Source organism: Pocillopora damicornis, chromosome 1 (genome assembly GCF_964200805.1).
Source record: "Pocillopora damicornis chromosome 1, jaPocDami1.2, whole genome shotgun sequence".
NCBI lineage: Eukaryota > Metazoa > Cnidaria > Anthozoa > Scleractinia > Pocilloporidae > Pocillopora > Pocillopora damicornis.
The window spans coordinates 19,835,469-19,857,676 of record NC_142670.1 but is presented as its reverse complement, the minus strand read 5'-3'; the positions used below and the strand labels follow the sequence as shown (position 1 = coordinate 19,857,676).

At 37.8% G+C, this 22,208-nt stretch overlaps 2 protein-coding genes across 2 annotated transcripts; one reads left to right on the top strand and one right to left on the bottom strand.

The window, feature by feature from the left end:
• Positions 1-4,405: 4,405 nt before the first annotated feature.
• On the bottom strand, positions 4,406-21,118 carry LOC113666927 (uncharacterized). The gene is made up of 11 exons (XM_089181291.1): positions 20,995-21,118; positions 18,309-18,340; positions 17,449-17,496; positions 17,004-17,165; positions 16,367-16,444; positions 15,334-15,401; positions 14,442-14,655; positions 13,917-14,144; positions 11,217-13,849; positions 10,551-10,779; positions 4,406-5,540 (listed from the first exon to the last, which is right to left on the bottom strand). The coding sequence occupies exons 3-9, from the start codon at positions 17,492-17,494 to the stop codon at positions 11,229-11,231; spliced, it is 3,417 nt and encodes a 1,138-aa protein (XP_089037417.1). The 5' UTR covers positions 17,495-17,496; positions 18,309-18,340; positions 20,995-21,118; the 3' UTR covers positions 4,406-5,540; positions 10,551-10,779; positions 11,217-11,228.
• LOC149052621 (lactadherin-like) lies at positions 6,734-8,329 on the top strand. The gene is made up of 2 exons (XM_089204735.1): positions 6,734-7,186; positions 7,450-8,329. Exons 1-2 carry the CDS (start codon positions 7,174-7,176, stop codon positions 8,025-8,027), a joined length of 591 nt encoding a protein of 196 aa, XP_089060861.1. The 5' UTR covers positions 6,734-7,173; the 3' UTR covers positions 8,028-8,329.
• Positions 21,119-22,208: the final 1,090 nt, after the last annotated feature.

Genomic DNA, 22,208 nt, shown 5'->3' with positions numbered 1-22,208 from the left:
CAACGGAAGGAGAATTTCTCGTTGAAGCCATATTTCCGCCAAATTGCCGCCAGTATAACATTGTCTAGGATACGAGAAACAGATATCCGAATACAATCGGCGCTCAAATTAGTCTCCCTCGATAGAGAAAGAGTCGGATCCTGCCATCGGACGCCAAACTACTAGACTAACGGACTTGTATTCTTTTTTCGATTGAATTTTATCCAGACATATCTTGGATAGCATGACAGCTAAATGCTTGAAAAAACATAAATGTTTGTCTCGCCAAAATTTGGAAGCCTCCGAGACAGGACAGGTTCTTTGAAGATCGGCGAAATTTTGGCGATTTGCAAAAATTTGGCAAGTTTTTTTAAATTGTGGTCGCACTTATTTTACGCTACATGTTGACAGAATTTCCATTTAAACAAACAAAAAGAACTCTAGTACGACACGGAACTTACACATAAAAATCAGGCAGGGAGAAAGAGCTCTGGTGAATAACCATGCATAAATTAGGGAAGAGCAGAAAAGCTGGTGGTCTTGCCCACTGTAAATATGCGTAATGGTTCAATTCTTTTTTCATCTTTATTATTTTAATTTTTTCTCTTCCCACGAACTGATACTGCTTCTAGTCTATTACGATGAATTTCCCAAAACTCAAATACGCTTAGGGCTGCTTAGAAAAGAATCAATCTTTTAAAAACCCTTTGCTGACAATGGCGCTCACGTGCATTCTGACAAAGCACACCTGCTGTCGCTTTGAAATGTGTTTCTTTCGATTATCCATTCTTATTTTATTACAAAGTTTGACGGTTATCTAAGAGTACGACACAAATTTGTTTGTCACGTGTGGAAAAGAAATTTGCAGGATGGTCGTGGGACAGTTTATGACAAAGCACACCTGCCGTCGCTTTGAAATGTGTTTCTTTCGATTATCCATTCTTATTTTATTACAAAGTTTGACGATTATCTAAGAGTACGACACAAATTTGTTTCTCACGTGTGGAAAAGAGACTTGCAGGATGGTCGTGGGACAGTTTAAAGATACGCTTTTATTTTTTTTCTAAATTTATAATTATCAATATTTTTAAAATAATGGCTTTAGTATTTGCGAGGTTACAAAGAAGTTCATAGCCCTCTGATAAATTTCCTTTTTGTGGTTTTAATTTCTTTCAGGACTTTCCTCTCCAGTTAGTTGTACTAACATGTAGTCGCGATATGTTTTTGTTTACAGCGAAAACTAGCGGATTTGTCGTAACAAGCCTGAAAAGCAGTCGTAACGCATAATCCATCCTTCTATTCGGAAAATGCTCCAAAGGTCAGCCAACTTCTCATATTCGTCATGGCTAGAGTTATTTATCTTTCTCGAGCAATCACAGGTTAAATACAACCAGATTCTTACGATAGTCAAATGATTCAGAATGAAATTTAGAATACAAGTGCATGTAAATATTGACAACAAAGATTTTCAAGAATTTACTGGTGCTAATCCGTTTATTTGCTTCATGCCTGTTGTTAACATAATTTTCATGGGTGAATTTTGCTGCGTACACCAGTTGAACTTTCTGCTTTCAAGTTCAGTTTTCTGTACTTTTTGGGGTTTTTGGTGTGCTGTAGGGCATTATTTCCTGCTTGCTATTACTTTACGTTAAAAACTTATTACTTATTGTTTTACAAACTAATGAACACCAATCTTCTCTATTTTAATATGAAAAAACGCATGCTGGTTTTCAAATAAGGTTGCAAAGCAAACAAGTCAGTTTAGGACGCTTTCCAATGGGCACAGCCTGATTGTGTGCACTGACCTCCGTAGAGAACGAGAAAAAGAGAATTAAATTTACAAAAGATTGCTCATAATCATTTCATGAATCCAACCGCGTGCAATGCAAGTTATAGACCGCGTTAAGAAAAACTCGAATGCCAAACAACACGGTCTCCATATTCACGGGTTACATGGAAATCATTCATTGCGCGAGATCAAGTTCTGTCAAGATGTGAAGGAATGAGTAGAAAGCAAATCACAGTGTTTCCCAAAATTGTGACGTGGAATTTGAAATCGAGAATTATCAAGATTCTTCATCCAACACGTTTGAGGTTTCCGACACGTTTCATCCCTTACGTTCGAGGTATGATCCTCTCCCTGTATTTCCGCGATTTTTGTCTGTCAAGGCGAATTACTGAAAACGTTCGTGATATTTTTAAATACTTTTCTTACATCCAAATTTAACAACTAGCTAGGGTCAAATTCCTTAATCGGAAAGAGATAAATGAGATGATATGAGGCAAATCATCGCACATGTTTTTTGTTGTTGCTGTTTTTTTTTTTTTCATCATCGTGGTATCATCGTATTTGTCGTGTGCTGGGTTTTTGGAAAACTTTCTTCTCGTCAGTGTGAACGCGAACACTCCATATATGGAATGATGCTCAAGGGACATGTCTTCAAAAATGTGAAGACTTTATCTTTATTAGAGTGTATTCAGGCCTGGCTTGCAATACCGACGTCAGATGTCAAAGCATCAATTACGTTACTTCGCGCAACATGTGTGAGTTGAATAATCGGACAAAAGAGGCGAGATCTGAAACTTTCGCCCCAGACACTGACAGATTCTATTTCAGAAGAGACAAAAATAGAAAAGAAGTATAAGCTACAACAATAAAATATATGAGCAGATAAACGTAATAAAATGTATTTGGACGTCATGACATACCGGAAATGCATGAAAGACACAAGGGCTTTGGCAGGATTGCACCCTTTATTGTACTATTTTTCTTTATGGACAGGAAGGAGTGGTTTGGGTGCCTTTTTAATTGGGAATACTTTATTAAATTTGATGATGGTTGCAAGGAGCAGTTTTCCATCTCCTTTTGAGGTACTAAGTTTTCAATATCCTTAGTTTCGAAATAAAAAACGCTCCATCTCTTGCGTCCTTCAAAAATATAAACTAAAAAACAACTTGATTAACTATTATCAACTAGTTCCTTTTTTTTCCTGCTTTTCACCCTTGATCCAAACTGGCTTTACACCTACGACAGGGAATCATTCTCACCGATTTATAGAAATTGAAAGTTGTCGGATATCGTGTACTCATTGCGCGATAATGGTTTTAACCTCTCGTCTAGCCACTTTGCCACAGCGTAGTTGTACTTATTTATTGCAGACAAGATGGGCCGTAGTGAAGTGGCTAGACAAGAAGTTAAAACCATTATTGACCATGACGTATGACGTCACAGCCCTTTTTACTCACGTACCTTTAGGAAGAAACTACTCAGATTTTAGCAGAAAAAGCATTTGAGTGAAACTGGTTTAACAACACACACAAACTTAACATCTGTGAAGGCGACCTAGTCGAGATGCTTATGATGGCAACTAAAGACAAACTCTTCCAGTTTAACGGTGATTTGAACAAGAAAATAGACGGCGTTGCCAAGTGCTCACCATTAGGACCACTATTGGCTAACACCTTTATGTGCTCCATTGAGGAGGAACTTGCACATGAAAACAAGCTTCCCGATTTCTACAAAGGATAAATCGATGGTATCTTTGCTCTAGTACCCGACCTTGCCGCTGCTACCGATTTCCTTTCAGTTCTAAATGATGCACACTCAGCAATCCAATTTACAATGGAAACAGTAGCCAACAACAATTAACTCTTCGTGGACATGACAATAAGCAAGACCGGTAACCGCCTCAACACCTGTGTCTACAGAAAAAAGACCAACAAAGGGCTTCTACTCCATTATCAGAGCCATATTGACAATAGATATAAACGATACCTGATAAAAACTATCCTTGATCACGCCAACCGTTTGTCATCCTCACCGGATCTTTTTTGAAAAGAGTTTCAGGATCTGAGAACAATATTTCTGAAACTGAAATATCCTAAAAAAAAACTCATTGATTCTATTTTCCAGAGTTTCCACGTTTCCACAACCTAATTGAGCTAGTCGACAACCCTGTACGAATCACGTTGCCTTTCAAAGACCAGAAATACGCCGACACCTAAGCGACGTTCGAAAGAAAATCGACAGTGTACAACAACCAGTTTTCACAAGCAGGAAAATGTCGGAAGATTTAAAAGTCACGGAAACAAACCCTTCTTGGTAAACTTACAACGCGTTGAGTATGGATTTAAAAGTAGTTTGCGTGGTGCGAGTTATATAGGCTACACGAACCATTGCCTTCACCTTGACATTGAGGAACACAAATATTCCGTCATCGGTAAACATCTCAAGGACGAAAAAATCAAAGACCGAAAAATCTTGGCGAGGGATTTGCCATCCTAGAGAAATTCCGCCGAAAGTTTGAGTGCTTTATTCTCAAGATGCTTTTAATAAGGAAAAAGAGACCGACTCTGAACAATCAATTCCAGCGAAACTGTTCTAATTCGCTACGCTCAAACGAACGGAAATTATTTTCCTCTTAAATAAATAGATGAACAAATACAACAAATTGATGGTTGGATGCTCAGGCAGTCCAACAACTGACGTTTATTCAAGCTTCACACAAGCAGTCATAGCAGTGTAACTAAACTGAATATCGCTAAATAAATGTAAATTTACAAACCAAGCTGAGAAGTTAGATGTAAACGCTTAGAAATATCTTCTTGAATGTACATATCCTTCGCAGTATCGGACTTCCACCGACCATGCAGTTTAAGTACCCTCTCCGAAAGACTAGGGTTATAACTAACAGCAGAGGCAGCTCCACCAGTCCTTAAACTATGAAGCCCGTACAACTTATGATCCACCCCTATTTCTTTAAGGCATTCTTTAAAGATTTCCCTACATCTGGTATATGATAATTTAACTCCGTATAACTTGTAAGTGTTGGTAGACTTAAATAACCTTACTGGACGGAAGAGAGCAACTGAACTTGAAAGTTCAATGTTACACATGGAAATGTACCTTTCTAAAAGTGCAACAGGGCAATACTTGTTAGCTAACCTCTTAATATAGACATAATTACCTTCACGATAAATGTCATTTTTAGCCCTGGGAACAAACACTCTAAGATGATCAGGAAAAAATTCAAGATGCATGGGCGCAATGTTACTAAGCTCATCATAACGAAAAAAAACCCGCAAAGCCTAAAGAGCAGATACAAGCAACTCGTATGTCCTTAAGATTAGCAGAAGATCCAGCGAACTTATCAATAATATCCTTACTAATTTCAGCGGAGATAGGGGCCTTTTTAACAGTAACTAGCTTATTACGCCTAGCAGCCTCCAGTAAATTATGAAAGATCGAACTATCCAATGGATTAGCGCCGTTACTTAAACCGAACGAGTGAAACCACTTAAGAGCTGCGTGAGCCATAACTAGAGAAGCATAAGAGTTAGAACTCTGATAAACCTTAAATAGATAAACGACTTTAAACGTAGCAGGAAAAGGAGGCACTGGCTGAACGTTGGAGGAATTACAAAATTCAATAAAGAAATCTCTTTCTTATATCTCCTCGATGTAGAATCCGCTTTAGACTTCAATAATGTCGAGATAAACTCTCTAGGTTAGGCTTTACACCAACCGGGATGCAACTCCAAACATCGTCTGAAGCAAACATCTGTAACGAGAAAACAAAAGAAATAATGCAAATTATGAAACCGCCAAAACAGTCGCATGCTGCAAAGACACTTCCACAACAACAGAGAATAACGACAAGCGCCTCCGCAAAAACATAGTAACAATACCAACCCCAGGCCAGTGCCTGTTATCCACAAGAACATTGTAATAATACCAACTCGGGCCAGTGCCTCTTAACTACAAAACATGGTAATAATATCGACCCAGGCCAGTGCCTCTTATCTACAAAGATATTGGAACAATATCAACCAAGGCCAGTGCCTCTTAACTACAAAACATGGTAATAATATCGGCCCAGGCCTGCCCTTTTATCCACTGAAATTTTAATGGTTAAAGATCCCATGTAAATAAAGCCATAGAAACTTAAGAAAACTTCATACGAACGGCTAGGATGAAACCAGTGAACCTGTCACTACCCAAAAACGAATTTATATTCCGCCCTTGCCCTAAAGCAGCAGCCTCAAAACACTTATAATCCACAACAAATCTAGACAATTTTCTAGAAATAATAGGCCAGAAATATGAAGACGGCCAAAAGGGCACAACTAAAGTGGCAACAGCCCTGGAAACGTGCAGGTAATGAATAGCTCTAGCAATAAGGCTCACAGGGGGAACAACCAGGCAATTTTCGCCCTCCAAGTTTTGTGCGAAAAAAATCCACTCCGCTACAGAGCGGGGGGGTGGGTGGGTGGGAAAAGAAGTAAAAGCCAGGATGGAGAGCGTGAGCGAGAGGAATCTGTCAACTCTTTGAAGCCTAAAATACTACACATCAACCAATCACAAAAACCCCTGGAGACACGCCCTAACGGCGTGTTCCAACAAAAACGAAAAAACATAAAGTGCTAACGAACTGCATCAACGTCATACCAGCGGAAAATACATATTCAATCATGTGCATTCTTTTGTGTTACTCCATCTCATTTTATTCTAATTTAGTTTCACACTTTCCTTTCTTTATAGAGCGTCACCAAACTTATAATAATTTTTACATTTGATGATGAAGACATGTCGTCGCCGAAACCTCATGTTTTAATCTCGCTACTTTTATGAAATCTTTCAAACTGAAAAGGTGTCTGTATTCCTAAAGAAGTGTCTGCCAAGGCCCGCATTCTCGCAAAATTTGAAGATTTGCGAAATATTTCACTGTCTGACACCAAGTTCTTTTTTTCCGGTTTAGAGAAACTTGAACAAATCAACTTCCCTTCCTCTCCCGTTGGAAGTCTTAGCGTACTTTTAAAACAAATTTCTGGCCTTCAAGGCTAACATCGAACTCTTTTTTGCAAAGAAAGTAATTAACGGCAAAGAGTGAAAAAGAAGAAATGCTTCAATTGATTATAGAATGCATATATCATTTTTCTCTATAGACTCGCTCAATTTCCCCTTTTCATCATTTTTACCCTTAAATTAAACATATTTTTTATTTTCTTTCCGTAATTTGAAATAATTGTAAGATCAATGTCCTCTTCTTCCTTTCAGTTCCTCTCGGTTTTCTTTTTGAACTACCCAGAAAATCCTACGAAGAGATCAAAGCGAATGAAGGAAGACAAGCGATCATCGGAGTGTACTGGCTGAAGTCCGGTATCCCAGAAACTCCTGTTCATGAATTTTGCAACATGGAATCGAAAGGTGAAGATTAATTTTTGTACAATCCATAGAGAAAGGAGACGAAAAGTATTTGGACACATTTTAAAACAAACTTAGGTGGAGTAACCAATTAACATTAACATGATATTCACTTTTCTCTTTAAACCTGTTTTAATTTAGTTTATGACCATGAAGCAGGAGTACCATGAAAAGTTCATATTAATGATTAGATGATTTAAATATAATATAGTAATAAATGTAAGCACAGTTCGTTTTTTTTTTTTTTCTTTTTTTTTCTCGTTTAGTTTGCAAACCGATGGGAGTTGAAAGTGAGACCCTAATTCCCGACGCCCAAATAACTGCAAGCTCTCATTACATGTATTATTATGCACACAAAGGACGTCTAAATGGAAATACGGGTAGGTGTCAAAAGACCTCTAAAATCACCAATGACTTCATACAAGTGGATATGGGAGTACTACGCTGGGTGTGTGCGGTAGCCACCCAGGGGAAGAAAAACGGAGCACTTAAGAAGAGCTACAAGATTATCTTTTCGGCAAATGGACTTGAGTGGATGACATATCAAGAACAACAAGTTGACAAGGTGTTTTTAAGTGAACACTCTGGATTAAAGGCACCTGAAAAAATTACAGATGCCTTTGTTCCTTTTCGCTCACTCAACGTTCGTGCCAAATTTGAACACGAGGAAATCAAATTTGCGCTGTTTCAAACAACTTTCCTAGGGAAGCAAAGATTATTTCGGATAAACGAAGCTTGCGATTGTTACGACTTCGGTCCACTGCCCTTAGTGCCACTACTGACTGGAGCTTACGGCCGCCTGCAGTTGCTTACGGCTGACGCTGCAGCAGTCTATTTCCATTAAGCTGTTCAGATCTTATGCTGCCCAGGAGAGCCCTATCTTACTTTGGTTTTTTTTTTCCAAATAGTTCTAGAGGAGATTTTTTTTCCATCTTCTTTTTCATGGTGCCAAAATATCACTGATTATTCATATTTGTTTGCAGGTCTTTCAAGCCAACAAGGATTTGACAACGGTGGTGAAGAACATTCTGAAAAACCCGGTACACGCAAGATACGTTCGTTTTCAGCCATTAACTTTCTATAGCTATCCTTGTGTAAGGATTGAAATATTTGCTTATTACTAAAAAAAGGTCTGTGTAAATTTGAAAACTATATTTCCAATCCACAAATGTTTTTCCATTCTGGTTTAAGTTCTCGATATAAATGTTTTCGATTGTTTAGAGACATTTAGCATTGAATATAAAAAGTCTAAGCTACATTATAAGCTGAATTATACTTTGATTGCTTCTCACTTAAGATTCTGACTTGAAATTGATAAGAATTTCTTTAAGTTCAATCCCCCATCAGTGTACATTATACTCCAGTTGATACAAGTGATGCGAGCTTAAAGTTCCATCAGGGGGTAAAGATTACACCCTTCACCGAAAGACAGATCATAAATACAGCCGAAGCAGTTGCTACGAAAATAGCAAAAACAGCTGTAAAAACGTCCTGAATAATTTATCAGGTAGATGCCAGTAAAGACAGCAAAGGAGCATAACAACTCTTACGCCAATTCTATCGAACTGCTTTACTGTAAAACAGAGTCTACTAACAATGGACAGAATCTAGATTTCCACTGTTTGTTTGAACTCCAGTATGACGTCACCCTAATGAGAACAAATGAGACCCATTACTTCACTTCGCTGAACATTTCGGATTCCCTCATACGTTTCATGGCTTCGTTAAAAATTACGAGGTACAACTATGATGGAATTCATTTAAGTGCAAGATAAATACGTTTACAGAAAAACACTTCAAAGGTAATTGCGTAATAATAACTTATAACAAAAGTAAACAGTTCAAATTTGTAGAAGGGCCTAACAACAATAACGCCAACTTTCTATATATTAACTAGAAAATAGTGATTCCAGTCACACTAATGGAAATCATTTCACAGGCTGTGAAACAATTGAAAAGATTATTTCTCATTAGCTGTAAAATATTCGTATGACATAGCTCAGGTCAAGTGACTCTGGAAATTTCCGAAAGAGATAGCCAGTAAAAACTAATTACAAGTTGTGAAACGATAGCCAAAATTATTATTACCGGTAGCTGCAAAACATTGGTTTGGCATGGCTTCAGTTCAAGTAGCAAAAAAAGCGCAACATCAGATCATGGTACTAAATCAGTGATTCTAAAAATTCCAGGAAGAAATAGCCAGTTAAAGGCTAGCATTAGGTCAAAAGAGTGAAGACCAAAAAATAATTACTCAGCTTCATAGTCAAAAGAACATCCGAAAAAAGGAATATTGTACTTTAAAAGAAAATCAGTTTTAGCACATACAAAAGTTCGAAGTTAGCTATATCCCTTTGGGTTAAAAACTGTACCAGAAAGTATTATCTAAATTACTGCAATTGAATAAGTTGTTCCACGCGTATATACTTAGAAGCCAATCCCGAATGCAAAGCACTTCCTTTGACATAATACCTCTACACTTTCATTCTAAAATAAACATGAACAATCGTTCAACTATTTGATTGATGTCAACGGTCAATTAATGCAACACCTGCCTACTAAAAAGGTGTAGACAATATTCAAGGTAACTTAAACAAATTCAAAAACAAAACACCAATCCCAGCTGATTGTTTATAAGTTCAAATTAGTTCAACAGATCCCGCAATCTCATTATTTAACACTGTGCATAGTTTGACTCCTCTTCCTTTCTTTTTAATCTAGATGCAACTTCTGTGCGGAAGGAGAAACTTTAGAAGTTACTTATTAACTTCTAACTGAAAAATTTGAACTAATATTTCGCTACTCTTATTTAGGATTGGTCTCTTAGAAATAACAGCTTAAAGTAACGAACCATCCCCTAAAGCAAACTGCGCTCAAGACCTCCAGTGGTTCCACTGATTTTCTTATTGAAAATGTGACAACATCTCCAAACTATTTTCGTACTTAGACTTGAGTTTAAATGCAATTCCTATTTTACGAAGAACCAGTCACTTAAATAAACTTGGTTAATGAAATTGCTTCAAGACTATTACCGCAAATTAGGATCAAAACCACATGATCACAACGTCCATCGGCAGTATTTGGATGATCCATGACTTAAAATATTTGATAAGAGTTCTGAATAAAAATTGCTTGGTAGCTATTGTACCTTTTGAAAATCAAGAACCGATATCTCATTAATAAAATATATTGTTCGTATGTTTTGAGACCCAACCTCTTGTCTTACTAACTCCTAAATTAAAAGCATTCATACATTAAAATTATGCATACTTATGCTATAAAGCCGATTTTAAAATCAGATAAGCTAAAATATATCAAATAATATCAGTGACTATGGCTCTTTACGAATTACCATAAAATAAGCGTATACCTTTTCGAGTTAAGAGTTCACTTTCACCGTGCTAAACGGACCATTTTGCTTGTAAACTCCTAAATTATGATGAAGTATTTTGTTCAGTCTCTTAACTATTTCAAAGGTGAAACAACACTGTCCATCGCATTACATGGATTTATCACAACAAGGTCCATTCCAGTATTAGTCTAGGTTAAAGAACAACGATAATTCTAGTTTGAATCCACCTTATTTGTTCAGCAACCATCTAAGGGGAGAAAAAAAGAGTCAGCAACAACAAAAAATCATGTATTTTGAGAAATAAAATCATGGTGTAGTTTTTTGAAAACCTCGGCCCTCTTCTCCTTTTTTCGGGGCAAGTACAATTCACAGCTGATACAATGTCTAGAAAAGTCACCTTTTTCCTCCACTAATCTACAAATTCTTCCAGACTGCGAAATGTGACCTTATCCAACGTTTAAAAGCCCCTGACCAAGGCCCAGCTATGGCAGCTGCGAAATCTCGAATAAAATGGTTAAAAAATAACTTCTGCCGCTTATAATTGAGATTTTAGAGGGTGGGTGAGAGATTCATATCGCAAACAAAAATACAAAAGCATAATATTTGTAAGATTTGATGTTAAAAGGCAGTTTAAGCATCCTAGAGAAAGTCTGTTAAAAAAATCCCAAAACAAGTAATAATTACATTGAGCAGCAACTAGATTGCATCGGTTCCATTCAGCTCAAGAGTGACATCATCCCCGATGAGAGCAAATGGTGCCCAATGTTTCACTTCCCTGAAATCTCCAGACTCTCTCATACATTTCATGGCTTGGTCCAGAGCTTCACAGACCCTTCTTCCTCTAACTAGTTCTTTATAGAAATGTTTCATGAACTGGAAAGTGGCTTCGTCATCAATTGCCCACAGGGACACCAAAACGGAACGAGCCCCGGCACCTAGAAATGCTCGAGCAATGCCAACTAACCCCTCAGCCTTTATTTCTCCACGAGCGCTATGACAACAACTCAACACAACCAATCTTGCCCGCAGCTGAGCCTGTAAAACATCCGCCATTGTCAGTAGAAAGTCTTTCTCTCTGGGACGATGGGATTCTCGAATAGGGTTTGGTGCCAAGGCAATTTCTCCCGTTTCCATGCTGCCATGTGCTGCGATATGTATCAAGGCAACCGTCGAGAGTCGCTTCAAAACTTCACCTTTAGTAGCCTTTTTTCCGATGAGGGGGGCCGTGCAGAGAATTCTTCCAATCATCTCTACTTCCTTCTTCGCAAATGGCAGCTCACACAATCTTTTACCATCATAAAGAACTTCCTCTAAGCACGGATCTCCAACAAGTAGTGCGTCGGTTTTATTGTGGGACTCTGTTGGACAATTAGTGACCAATTTCAAAGTGCTCAGAGATGGCATCATACGGATCTTATAAAGCTCAGACAGATATTTCAGGGTTGGGTTCACCAATGCTACATAGAATACCAAACAAAATGGACCTTCAGGAACGAGTATGAGGTCATTTCCATGAAACCGATCAGCTATAGGAGCAATGATAATGTTACTCATCTTCTTTAAGCTTTCTCCGGGTGGAGTAGAGTGAGAAACACTAACAGGGGCTCTCTCAGTCGTCAATGTCACATCACAAGGCTCGTCAAGCGAGCGATTTTCGCATTTAATGCCATCTCGTACAGTTATCTCCTTAAGAAGACTGTGGTTTAAAGAGGTGATAAAAGTTCGCACATTCTGTTCTAATGAATGGTCTTCTATTCCCCTTCTTCTCAATTTGACCTCGCAATCGCTGTTTATAACCCAGAGGAAGATTTCTTTCTCACTAAACGCTACAAAAACTGTTGTCGATGGAATAGATGTAAGGGAGAAGTTAGCTGACCTTTCCAAAAAGTGAGACTGAGAGTTTGCTTCCTTAAGCCCGTACTTATCCTCCATGAGATCCCTTAAAGCTTGGGCTTGGGCTCGTCCTTCCTCGGCATAAAACAAAGCATCAATTACTTCACCACGGTTTAAATGCAGACGCCACAAATTATTGTATGCATGACTATATGTATCGCGATAATTAATCTTCCACTCGTCTTTAAACTCGAGAGCGGCTCTGATTTCATTAAACATCATCACACTGGGACGATAGCATTCAAGAGCATTCGTTGACGATCCCTTGCCTTCAAAGCTCTGACCGAGTCGATAAAATGAAACGGAAACTACAGCTTTGTCTCCTACTTCTTTAGCAACTTTTTGACGAAGTTCATAATATTCAATGGCTTTCTTAAAGTCTCCTGATTTATAGTAGGTGTTTCCGAGATTTCCATAAGCCCCTCCCTCTAAAGTTCTGTCTCCTATTTCTTTGGCAATTTGTAAAAGACACTTTTGGCACTCGATGGACTTACTAATATATCCTAATTTGTCATAGGTCGAGCCTAGATTTCCATAAGCTGCTGCTTGAACAGATTTTTGTCCTTGCTCTTCGGCAAAGTTTAGGAGACGTTTCCCGTACTCGATAGACGTTTTGAAATCTCCTAATTGATCATATGCATTTCCAAGGTTTCCATAAGCTGCTTCCTCTCCAGCTTTGTCTCCTACTTCTTTAGCAATTTCCAAATCCCACTTATAGCACTCGATAGCCTTCTTGAGATCTCCCAAACTATGAAAAGCGATGCCAAGATTTCCAAAAGCCCTTCCCTCTCCAGCTTTGTCTCCCACTTCTCTGGCAATTCTTAAATCGCGCTTGTGGTATTCAATAGCCCTTTTGAAGTCTCCTAAGCTGTGATAGGTATTGCCAAGATTTCCATAAGCCCTTCCTTCTCCAGCTTTGTCCCTCACTTCTTTGGAAAGTCGTAGATGGCATTCATGATATTCGATGGCCCTCTTAAAATCTGCCAATGCACGAAAATCTGAGCCGAGATTTCCATAGGCCATTCCCTCTCCAGCTTTGTCTCGTACTTCTTTAGCAATTTTTAGATGACATCCATGGTAAGCGACGGCCTTCGTAAGATATCCTAATCCACGAAAGACGTTTCCCAGATTACTATACACTCCTCCCTCTCCAACTTTGTCTCCCACTTCTTTGGCAATTCTTAGATGGCATTCATGGTAATAGATGGCCTTCTTGAAATCTCCCAACGCACGATACGCCAAGCCGAGATTTCCACAAGCCGCTCCCTCTCCAACTTTGTTTCCCACTTCCTTAGCAATCTTAAGACTACACTCATAGCACTCGATGGCCTTCTCGAAATCGCCAAACGCACGGTAGGAAATTCCAAGATTTCCATAAACCCTTCCCTCAAGTGATTTCTCTCCTATTTCTTTGGAAATTTTTTAAATGAAGCTTATGGTACTCGACGGCCCGCCTAAAATCTCCTGAACAATGGAAGAGATCGGCCAGACTTTCATAAGCCATTCCTTCCCCAATTTTGTCTTGCATTTTCTTAGCAGTCTTCAGACGACGTTCATTATACTCGATAGCCTTCTTCAAATTTCCTGATTGGTTAGGATTATTCCAAAGACTTTCATTTGCATTCCCCACATCACCTTCTTTTTCTTCTTCTTTAGCAACTTCTAATTCTTGGAGTGCTTTTGCAATTGCTTCAGCTCGGTATGATTCTTTTTGTAGGCCTTAAGTAAAACAAATTGCGCCTTTTAAGTTCAGGTAACATATCAATAAGAGGAAGATTGAATAGACGGTCCCTCAGTTTCATCTTTTCACCTATACTAAGCAATTAGAGTTCCATCATGAAGTATCTATGTTTACAGTATATTTCCCCAGTTGGCCATTCCAAACTCTTAATAAACCAGTTATCCTACCAAGGCCATTGTTTTATCAAGAGAAGAACAATTTTCCCATCAAATATTGTTTTGAAGTCTCACTTTCTTTTCAAATTTCGTTGTAAGAATGAGAGAAGTTAAATATTTAAAAGGGCATCCCACATGATCCAGCCTTTGTTTTTGCTTGTTTCGCGTGCGTTGGTGTGAATGAACTGATTTTCCAATTTCTTGCCTGGGATTTCTCGGGATTTATTGTCAGTTCGTCCTCTTTCTTCCATGTCTCCAATGTTTCTTGAACTGCGTGTGCCTCACAAGTACATAGTCTCCATAAGTTTTCCAAGACGTCATTGCACTTTACAATCTTCGTAGAGTAAAGACTGATTAATTTAACTTACAGCTCTTTGTTATCACTTGATACTTACACATTTGTCTTACTCGTATAGCCATAAGAATTCACACTTTTTTTCTCTCCCATACACATACATGGCAATTTTATTTCTCCCAGCCACTTGCTGAGTGTTCATAACCGTTGCTGCAAGATCGGGTCAATAAAAAATAAATATGAACCATAAATGCAAAGCAAATTAACCGATAGAGTGAGTGGTTATTAAGGGAGAAGTGTATATGCTCCAAGCAGTCAGTAAGATAATCTTGTTTCCTTTTTTAAAGGAGAAACGAGTGCACAAACGAGTGCAAACTTATTCTTATCCGTATCTTAAGATCAAATCCGTTTAAATATGATGTAGACTCTGTCTGGTCTGCGTTCATTATAATGTCGATTGAAAGACTCATGCAGTGGAAGTGTACCTCAAATACCAATCAGCAATTCATTTCTGATAATTTAACTTACCCAAACCGCTGAGACCATTTAAACTCCATATCTTTGGATGCCTTCTTGGCACTGACTGACTTATGAATAAAACATACGCCTTTTTTGATCGGAATGGAGCAAGCAATAAAAACAAATCGCCTAAATTGATTGAGATTCTGAAACAGTCAAGATGTGGGGATATATTCCTAAAACCTAAACAAAGGATACTGCCAGTCCCTTCTGACACCTCTGAATGGCCTCTGCTTGTAATTGTAGCTGCACACAAGCACTGGCTCCTAAAGACGAATGGCAATTGGTTGAATGCAGTTCGCTAACTTTTGTTAGGTGGTGAAAAAAATTCTTCTTTCTTTCATGAAATCGAACCAAATTCTGTTCACAAGTTATCAATCAGTGCATAGCCGCTGACGCCCTTTTGCTTCGGTCACATGACAAAAACACCTACTTCGATTTTAAGGAGAGGCGTGGTTTGATTGATTTGAACTTACGTGCTGATACATGCATGAAAGTGAATGTGTCCTTGAGTGAAATAATGCGGAGGAAAAGCTCTCTCGAACATAAATGAGGGGGAGATCAAATTTAGCATAGTTTCAAATCATCCGCATTAGATGATTGTGTGACAGCATGAAGATAAATAATATTTCCCTTAGCAAAAGTTTCCAGTTCAGACAGTTATCCTATCGTTGATCGGATTTTTGAAAATAGCTGGCTCCGGTTTTACACAACCGAGGCAGACAGATTACCAAGAGAGTGATTAAGCCAGTTTTGATCTTATCACGTTAAGACATGACTTCCACTTATTTTATAAAATCTGGTTATTTCAAGGATTTCCATCCCTTGGAAAAACCGTAACAGCACACGTATAATATTACGATAATAATTTACGTGTGATTGATATAACCAATCAGCTACTGACACGTCACTCGCCTTTCGCGCCATTCTGTCAAGCCGATGAATGACTGGCACAGCTTTCATCATTACTTAAGTCGACTTTTCTCATAAGCAAAGGCTTCTGGTGTTGATAAAATAAACAAATTAATACATAGTTGTCTGTAGATATTGAATTTGTCTTCTTGCGTTCAACTCGAAACATCACTCGTTCGCTGCATTCATTTTTGAGCTACCGAGTTACACATTCAAAGAGAAATTGCATATCTACGTGCGCCATGTATTATTCACCATTTATTAGTCTTATTTATGGCACCTCGTTAGTTACCTTGACTCAATTTATCGATTAACTTACCTAATTCTATGGCTTTAATCAAAGTTGGATCCAACGCAACAGCAACTGATGCATCATCCAGGGTTTCTTGGTAATAACCTGGAAAAGAAAGAATAAAACAATGAAGCAAAAGGAGGAAAAGTCAACATGTGAACATTATGAGCAAGAAAAAAGCAGCAGACATCAACAAGTGCAAGATTACCAACAGAAAAACGATATTTTTACTTTTAATAGCCTCCCCTTAATGGCCACAAACTGTATGTTAAGGGTTACAGGTCAACCTTTAACATTTTTTAATTTCTTATTGTAAAATATTTGTCTAAGACTAACAAGAGAGTGCTGATAAGGCAAAAGTCAGAAACGAGCTTCACCTTTTGATATGCTTAAATCATGCTTAAAAGGAAGGCTAAGGTACACAGAATGTTTATTAACTTCTATTGTGTACGTCTACAATGCCTTGTTTCTACAAGGAACGAATAGTGTAACAATGAAACCTTTTCGAGTTGAGCTTATGGCTTTACGAACTTCAAGAGATTATTTTAAAATAATTCATCTTTACCATCAAATTTTACTTTCCGTATTCGAACAAGAACTTAAGTCAAGCCGGGGATGCATTCGGAGGTTAAACCAGTACGAAAAAAAATTAAAACATTCTTACCTAAGTAGAAACTTGCTTTTGCCCTTTTGCTGTAAAGTTCGGCATTCAGTTGATCATCCCTACAGTTTACTTGGAGGCCCTCAGAGTAAAAGTGTATCGCGTTATGAGGCTGTTTATTTCTGTACTTGTCGTCACCCTCCATCAGATACACCTTCGCTATAGCTAACAAAATCACAAGACGATCATTTGCGCTAGCAGTGTATCATAGTTACTGTGCTTTGCCTATTTATTACTCCTCCACCCCTCATCGCTCCCCCAAGTAACAGAGGGAGGAAGAGTTTGTAAAGTAAAATCATTAGTTCTCAATATTATTCAATTTAACAATTTTTTCTTCATTAGCTGACCTAATATTCTTAGTTCACTTACGAATCAGGTTATTTTTCTTAGTTTTACTTATCTTTTTTTTTTTGTTTTCATTTTTTTTCCATCATGTTCTCTTCCATACCTATCGAGGTTTCATCGTCAAAATTTAAGCTTTCAGCTTCCGCCATATCTGAAATTTTTGAGAAAAAAGAGGTGTCAGCTGGACTTTTAAATCCGAGCGGACAAAAAGTAGATATGTAATTTACAGTACGGAAGGAACTCTGTCAGAAAGAGATATTTATTCTGTACGCTTCAATCCGTGAGCAGTGCTTTACGATACAGCGACAGTACACTGTTTAAAATTTAAATCTTTAACAAATTTTATTGAAATTGTTTTGCGATATCATAAACAGATGAGGAATAGATTCCATGCTTTGACTCTGAGTGAAACTAGAAAATCGTGACTTTCGATGCTGCCGAGGATTACTAAACGAATGAGCAACGACCTGTGTAAGATATACCAAAGTGAGCAAACGCACTAAAAAGCTATAGGTAAAGCCTGTACTCGAGCCAAGTGAACCATCCAGCCAAAGCCTATCCCAGTTTCCATAGGATGAAGCGCCTAAGAGTATTACTGCTCCCCCTGGATGGGATGCCAGTCCATTGCAAGGTTACTCCTATCATCTCATCAGGCTTCCATAATAATTCGCTCTGGGCGGAGAGAGTAACTGTTTAAGTGTAGTGTTTTGCTTAAGAACAAACACACTCACCCAGCCTGGTCTCGAACTTGGACCTCTCAACTCGGAATCTAGCGCATCGTAAGGCAATTGCGTGTCTTCTGTCAAAAGTTATAAGCAATGACTACTTTCGCAGACAGCAGGACGTATGTAGCCTTATCCACACTATAAAAAAATGGCGTTTCCCTGAGGATGGTTATATCCACAAGAAACTGAGACAACTAATTCTTATCTTTATTTCCACACCTGTGCTCTGTTTACTTACCTGATTGCCTTTGCGTTTTGATGGCTCCGTTGCTAAAAAGAAGGAAAAAAGCAGGAAGCCCTTAATTTTCTTACCTTTCATTATTTTACAGGATTTCTTACAAATTTATATAAAGTATGGTCCCCGATCAAATGGCCTTACAATTTTAACTCATTTGCCACACTGCAAGAATTTTATCGGAGTTAATTCAGCGTGTTTCGTTCTATTCCACTTTAGCTTTAAGTTTTTGAAAATTGAACTGGAAAATCAGGACAGCGATTCCATCCGAAAAACACTGAACAACCCTTGTGAAGCGAAGAAAAGGACGTAATACTGGTTTCTTGCAGAAATAGGCTTCGCATTCTTATAATATTTCACGTTACGTTTCGTTTCGTGACTGACAACACTAACACCTAGTCAGCTGATTGATGTTAAATAAATCGCGAAGATGTGAAACCTTTGAAGAGGCAATGGCCCGCTTTTTGAAATTATACATGTTTACTCAACATTCGATTTACTAACTCTTTTCAAATATACATATAAAGAAGTAAATTCCTAAGAAACAGAATAGGGACCTCTACAAAAATATACTAACAAATAACCACGAGAAAAAATGAATACAAAGATATAACAAGACAGAACTTCCCAAATGCCGAGGGAATAAAATGAAGCAGTCGTGGGAAAAAGTTTACATAGAAGTAAAAATAACACACATTACAAGAAGGAGCGTGAAACGTGAATTTGGGGCGGTGTAATTTTCATAAGGCGCGAAAATAATAGTGCATAACTCATAAGTGAAAAACCGAAATGAATAAGCATAAATCAATGGTGCGAAAAGTATTTAAAAGATTTGTACCTAAGGGATTTAGAAAACTAAAAAAACTCGCCACAACAACCAATAAGAAAAGAAAAGCCATGTAACATTGTCATCTTAAGGGGAAACTATCATTAAATTTTATAGTATCAAAGTTCTATAGTATCAAAGTCTAAGCCACGTAGCACAGCAATTCACCTCAGTACTTCATTGTCAATAGTCGCAGCGATAATGAGTAACACTAGCAGATTTCAGTCACTGACACGCGATGTGCAAATAACTTAAGACTAAATAATTTTGAATGACACTCATCATGTCACTTACAAAGCAGAGCTGCATGCACGACTGAGTCAGGATATTATTCAACCAACAGTGATATGCGGGTGCAAGTCCAATAATAAGTACAGCACAAGGTTCTTTATTGTAATAAAAGGTTTTAAGTTATTAATTATTCTTGAAATTTCTATGATAAGAGCGAGGCCGTAAGGAAGAAAAAAAAATCATAAAACAATACAAAACAAAAACAAAGGCCGGAGGGTGCTCGCTGGTAGTCGTCAGATTTATCAACTGATCTCAAAAGCTGGTGACTTTAAATATTTAAGAAAATGTAAATTTTATGGAAATGAAGAGCCTCTAACACGGTGATTTCGGATAGCGGAGAAACTTATCAATAGTTAAATAATATTCGTCAATCCTGCCCAGCCATCAAGCGGCCTAAAACAATACAAATGATGTGTAGCATAACAATACCCTATTGAAACCTTTCAATCACATCCGCACTGAATCACGCCTCACTTCAGATGTCCACCACTTAAACTGAATATTTTCTGTCGAATCGGTTTTAATTAGGCTGTATTTTGCCTCACTAAAGTGAATCAAATGATTAACTCACAATCTTCAAGCTTCGATCGACGTCTTCACACTATTCCGAATTTAACTACAATGTTTAATTATGTGAAGAAAAAATATTGACAGGACTGTAATTAAAATATGCGCAGTGTACATGATAGTATACCATAAACAATTCGTTGGGCTCAGTTATATTCAAATTTGCGGAATTCGTCTAAAAATCGAAAGAGGAATAAACCTTATGTTTCAAAATTCTCTTCACCGTAGCAACTTGATTTCATGATAATTATATAACACGCATCTTTATCTACTATGCCATTTTCACTGAATAAACTTCGACCTAAGGTCGCATTTATAATATTTTTTCGTTGTTTCCCTTTGTCACTACACAGTTTGCAAAGAGGAAAATTCTCAAAACTTCGGACCTGTATTCTAGCGGTTAACTTTGTATTCGATATTTCTGAACGAAATGAAATTAAATCTTGGATCAGTATTTGTTCTTGGGAAACTGAGCTCCGCTTTCTTGGCTTTTAGTTTAGATAAGCACTTAAAAAAAATTTTACCGAACTCTTCACGCGAATTATGCGCGGGCACAATTCGGTTCATTCGGCCTTGATTCAAAGGTAAGCGGACAAAACTTCATAGAATTTCGGCATACAAATAATTTATCAAAGAAACTTCGGGACTACATCATTCTCAAAACTTTATTATTTGAAATGTTCGGTGGTCATGCATCGACCACATTGCACATTTCCGCTCTCAGGAAAAACGCTCAAAAAAGTACGTAGTCTGAATATCGGCTTAAAAAGTCATGATATATAAAGAAACGGCCATCTGTATTACGTGACTTTTCAGCAGAGTTTACTATGAGCAAGAACATTTCCAAATGCTTTCAGGTCTAGCCATACCTTAAACAACAACTGCGTTTCCAAACGATCTGCTTCAAAAGGCAAAAATTTTTAAGTAAACAGCCTGCATAAAGTGACGGTTCATCGAGGGCTGCTACGAGAAAAAAATTCCAAACGTTTTTAAGTTTAGTCCTACCTTAAATCACGGCGTAGATTTGATTTATCGATTCAATATTTGAATCGCCAGGTCGTATTTCTTTTCCTTGCCGAAGAGCATTGCTAATCGAACCGGAGAGAGGTAAACAACTTTTCGATCAGTCGTGTACATAAGAGGTTACGTTAAGCATGCGCGAACAGCTATATTGCAGGCACGTCCACACCCTTGTTCAGCTGTTTAGCGGACGACTCAGCACAACGAGTGCACAGAGGTTACGCAGAACCTTGCATATGTACGTATTGTAGTTTCAAACTTGCAATGTGTTATTTTAACTGTCGACATCAAAATTGTGTCTGATTCTGGACTACGAAAGCGAATCAGCGAAAGACTTTCCAGATAATGCCTAACTACAGTCAACCACAGTCGAAAGTGACCAAAAAAAATGTCCAAGAATTTTCTGCGGATCTCATTGCTATGTAACGTCTTCAAATGTTATTTTCTCTGTTAATCTCCTATCAGGTCAAATTCTTGCGATCATTTCACCTTGCAGTTTAATACTTGTAATATTTTAAATATTTTCAAAGGAAAAAATACCGTTTGTATGGCTTGGGATTAATCTCTTATCGTGGATTCGGCGTGAAAATAGACCTACGGTTTCCACGGTGACCACCTCTATGGGTAAGTAATGCTCCAGTTATGCCTACTGAAGCAATTTTAATCCATTGAAAACTCCAAAAAGTAAATGCTATGGCTAAAGCTAATTTGTTTACGTATCACACATCCATAAAGAATGCCAAATGTTGAAGTTAAGATGCGGTAGAACAAAAAACAAGACTGTTACCTAACAATATGATAGACCGAAAAGTTGTAGGAGGAATGACGTACCCAAGAAACCACCCTTTTCTTTTGAATTAACGAGCTACGCAGTCTATGAACAAATTTTTTAATAGGAAAGTAAGTAAAGAGGTTAAAAAGAAGAAATTGTTTACAGTTACAGTTACCTTTTGACAAAAGATGTTAACTTTGATAGAATTAAAAATAAAAGAGTTCTTTGTTGACCATAACGGTTAACAATTACTTTCTTCACTAGAAGACGGGTTAATATTGCCTCCACAAGCAAAATTTGAGCCAAGCCTACCTGAAGAGCCAGTTGCGACAGAAACCGAACACCTGTTTTTACACTGTGTTTCTTATTTAAAATCAGAAGTACTATAAAGAGAGTATTTTAAAATGCTAAATAGACTACTTTTTCA

Excerpts from the sequence above, each read along its gene's own strand:
- LOC113666927 (XM_089181291.1), bottom strand. The coding sequence starts at position 17,494 with ATGGCGGAAGCTGAAAGCTTAAATTTTGACGATGAAACCTCGATAG. Across the intron at positions 16,445-17,003 it reads AAAAGCAAGTTTCTACTTAG|GTTATTACCAAGAAACCCTG; the intron begins GTAAGAATGTTT and ends TTTCTTTTCCAG. Across the intron at positions 15,402-16,366 it reads GATTAAAGCCATAGAATTAG|GAGCCAGTGCTTGTGTGCAG; the intron begins GTAAGTTAATCG and ends ATTCGTCTTTAG.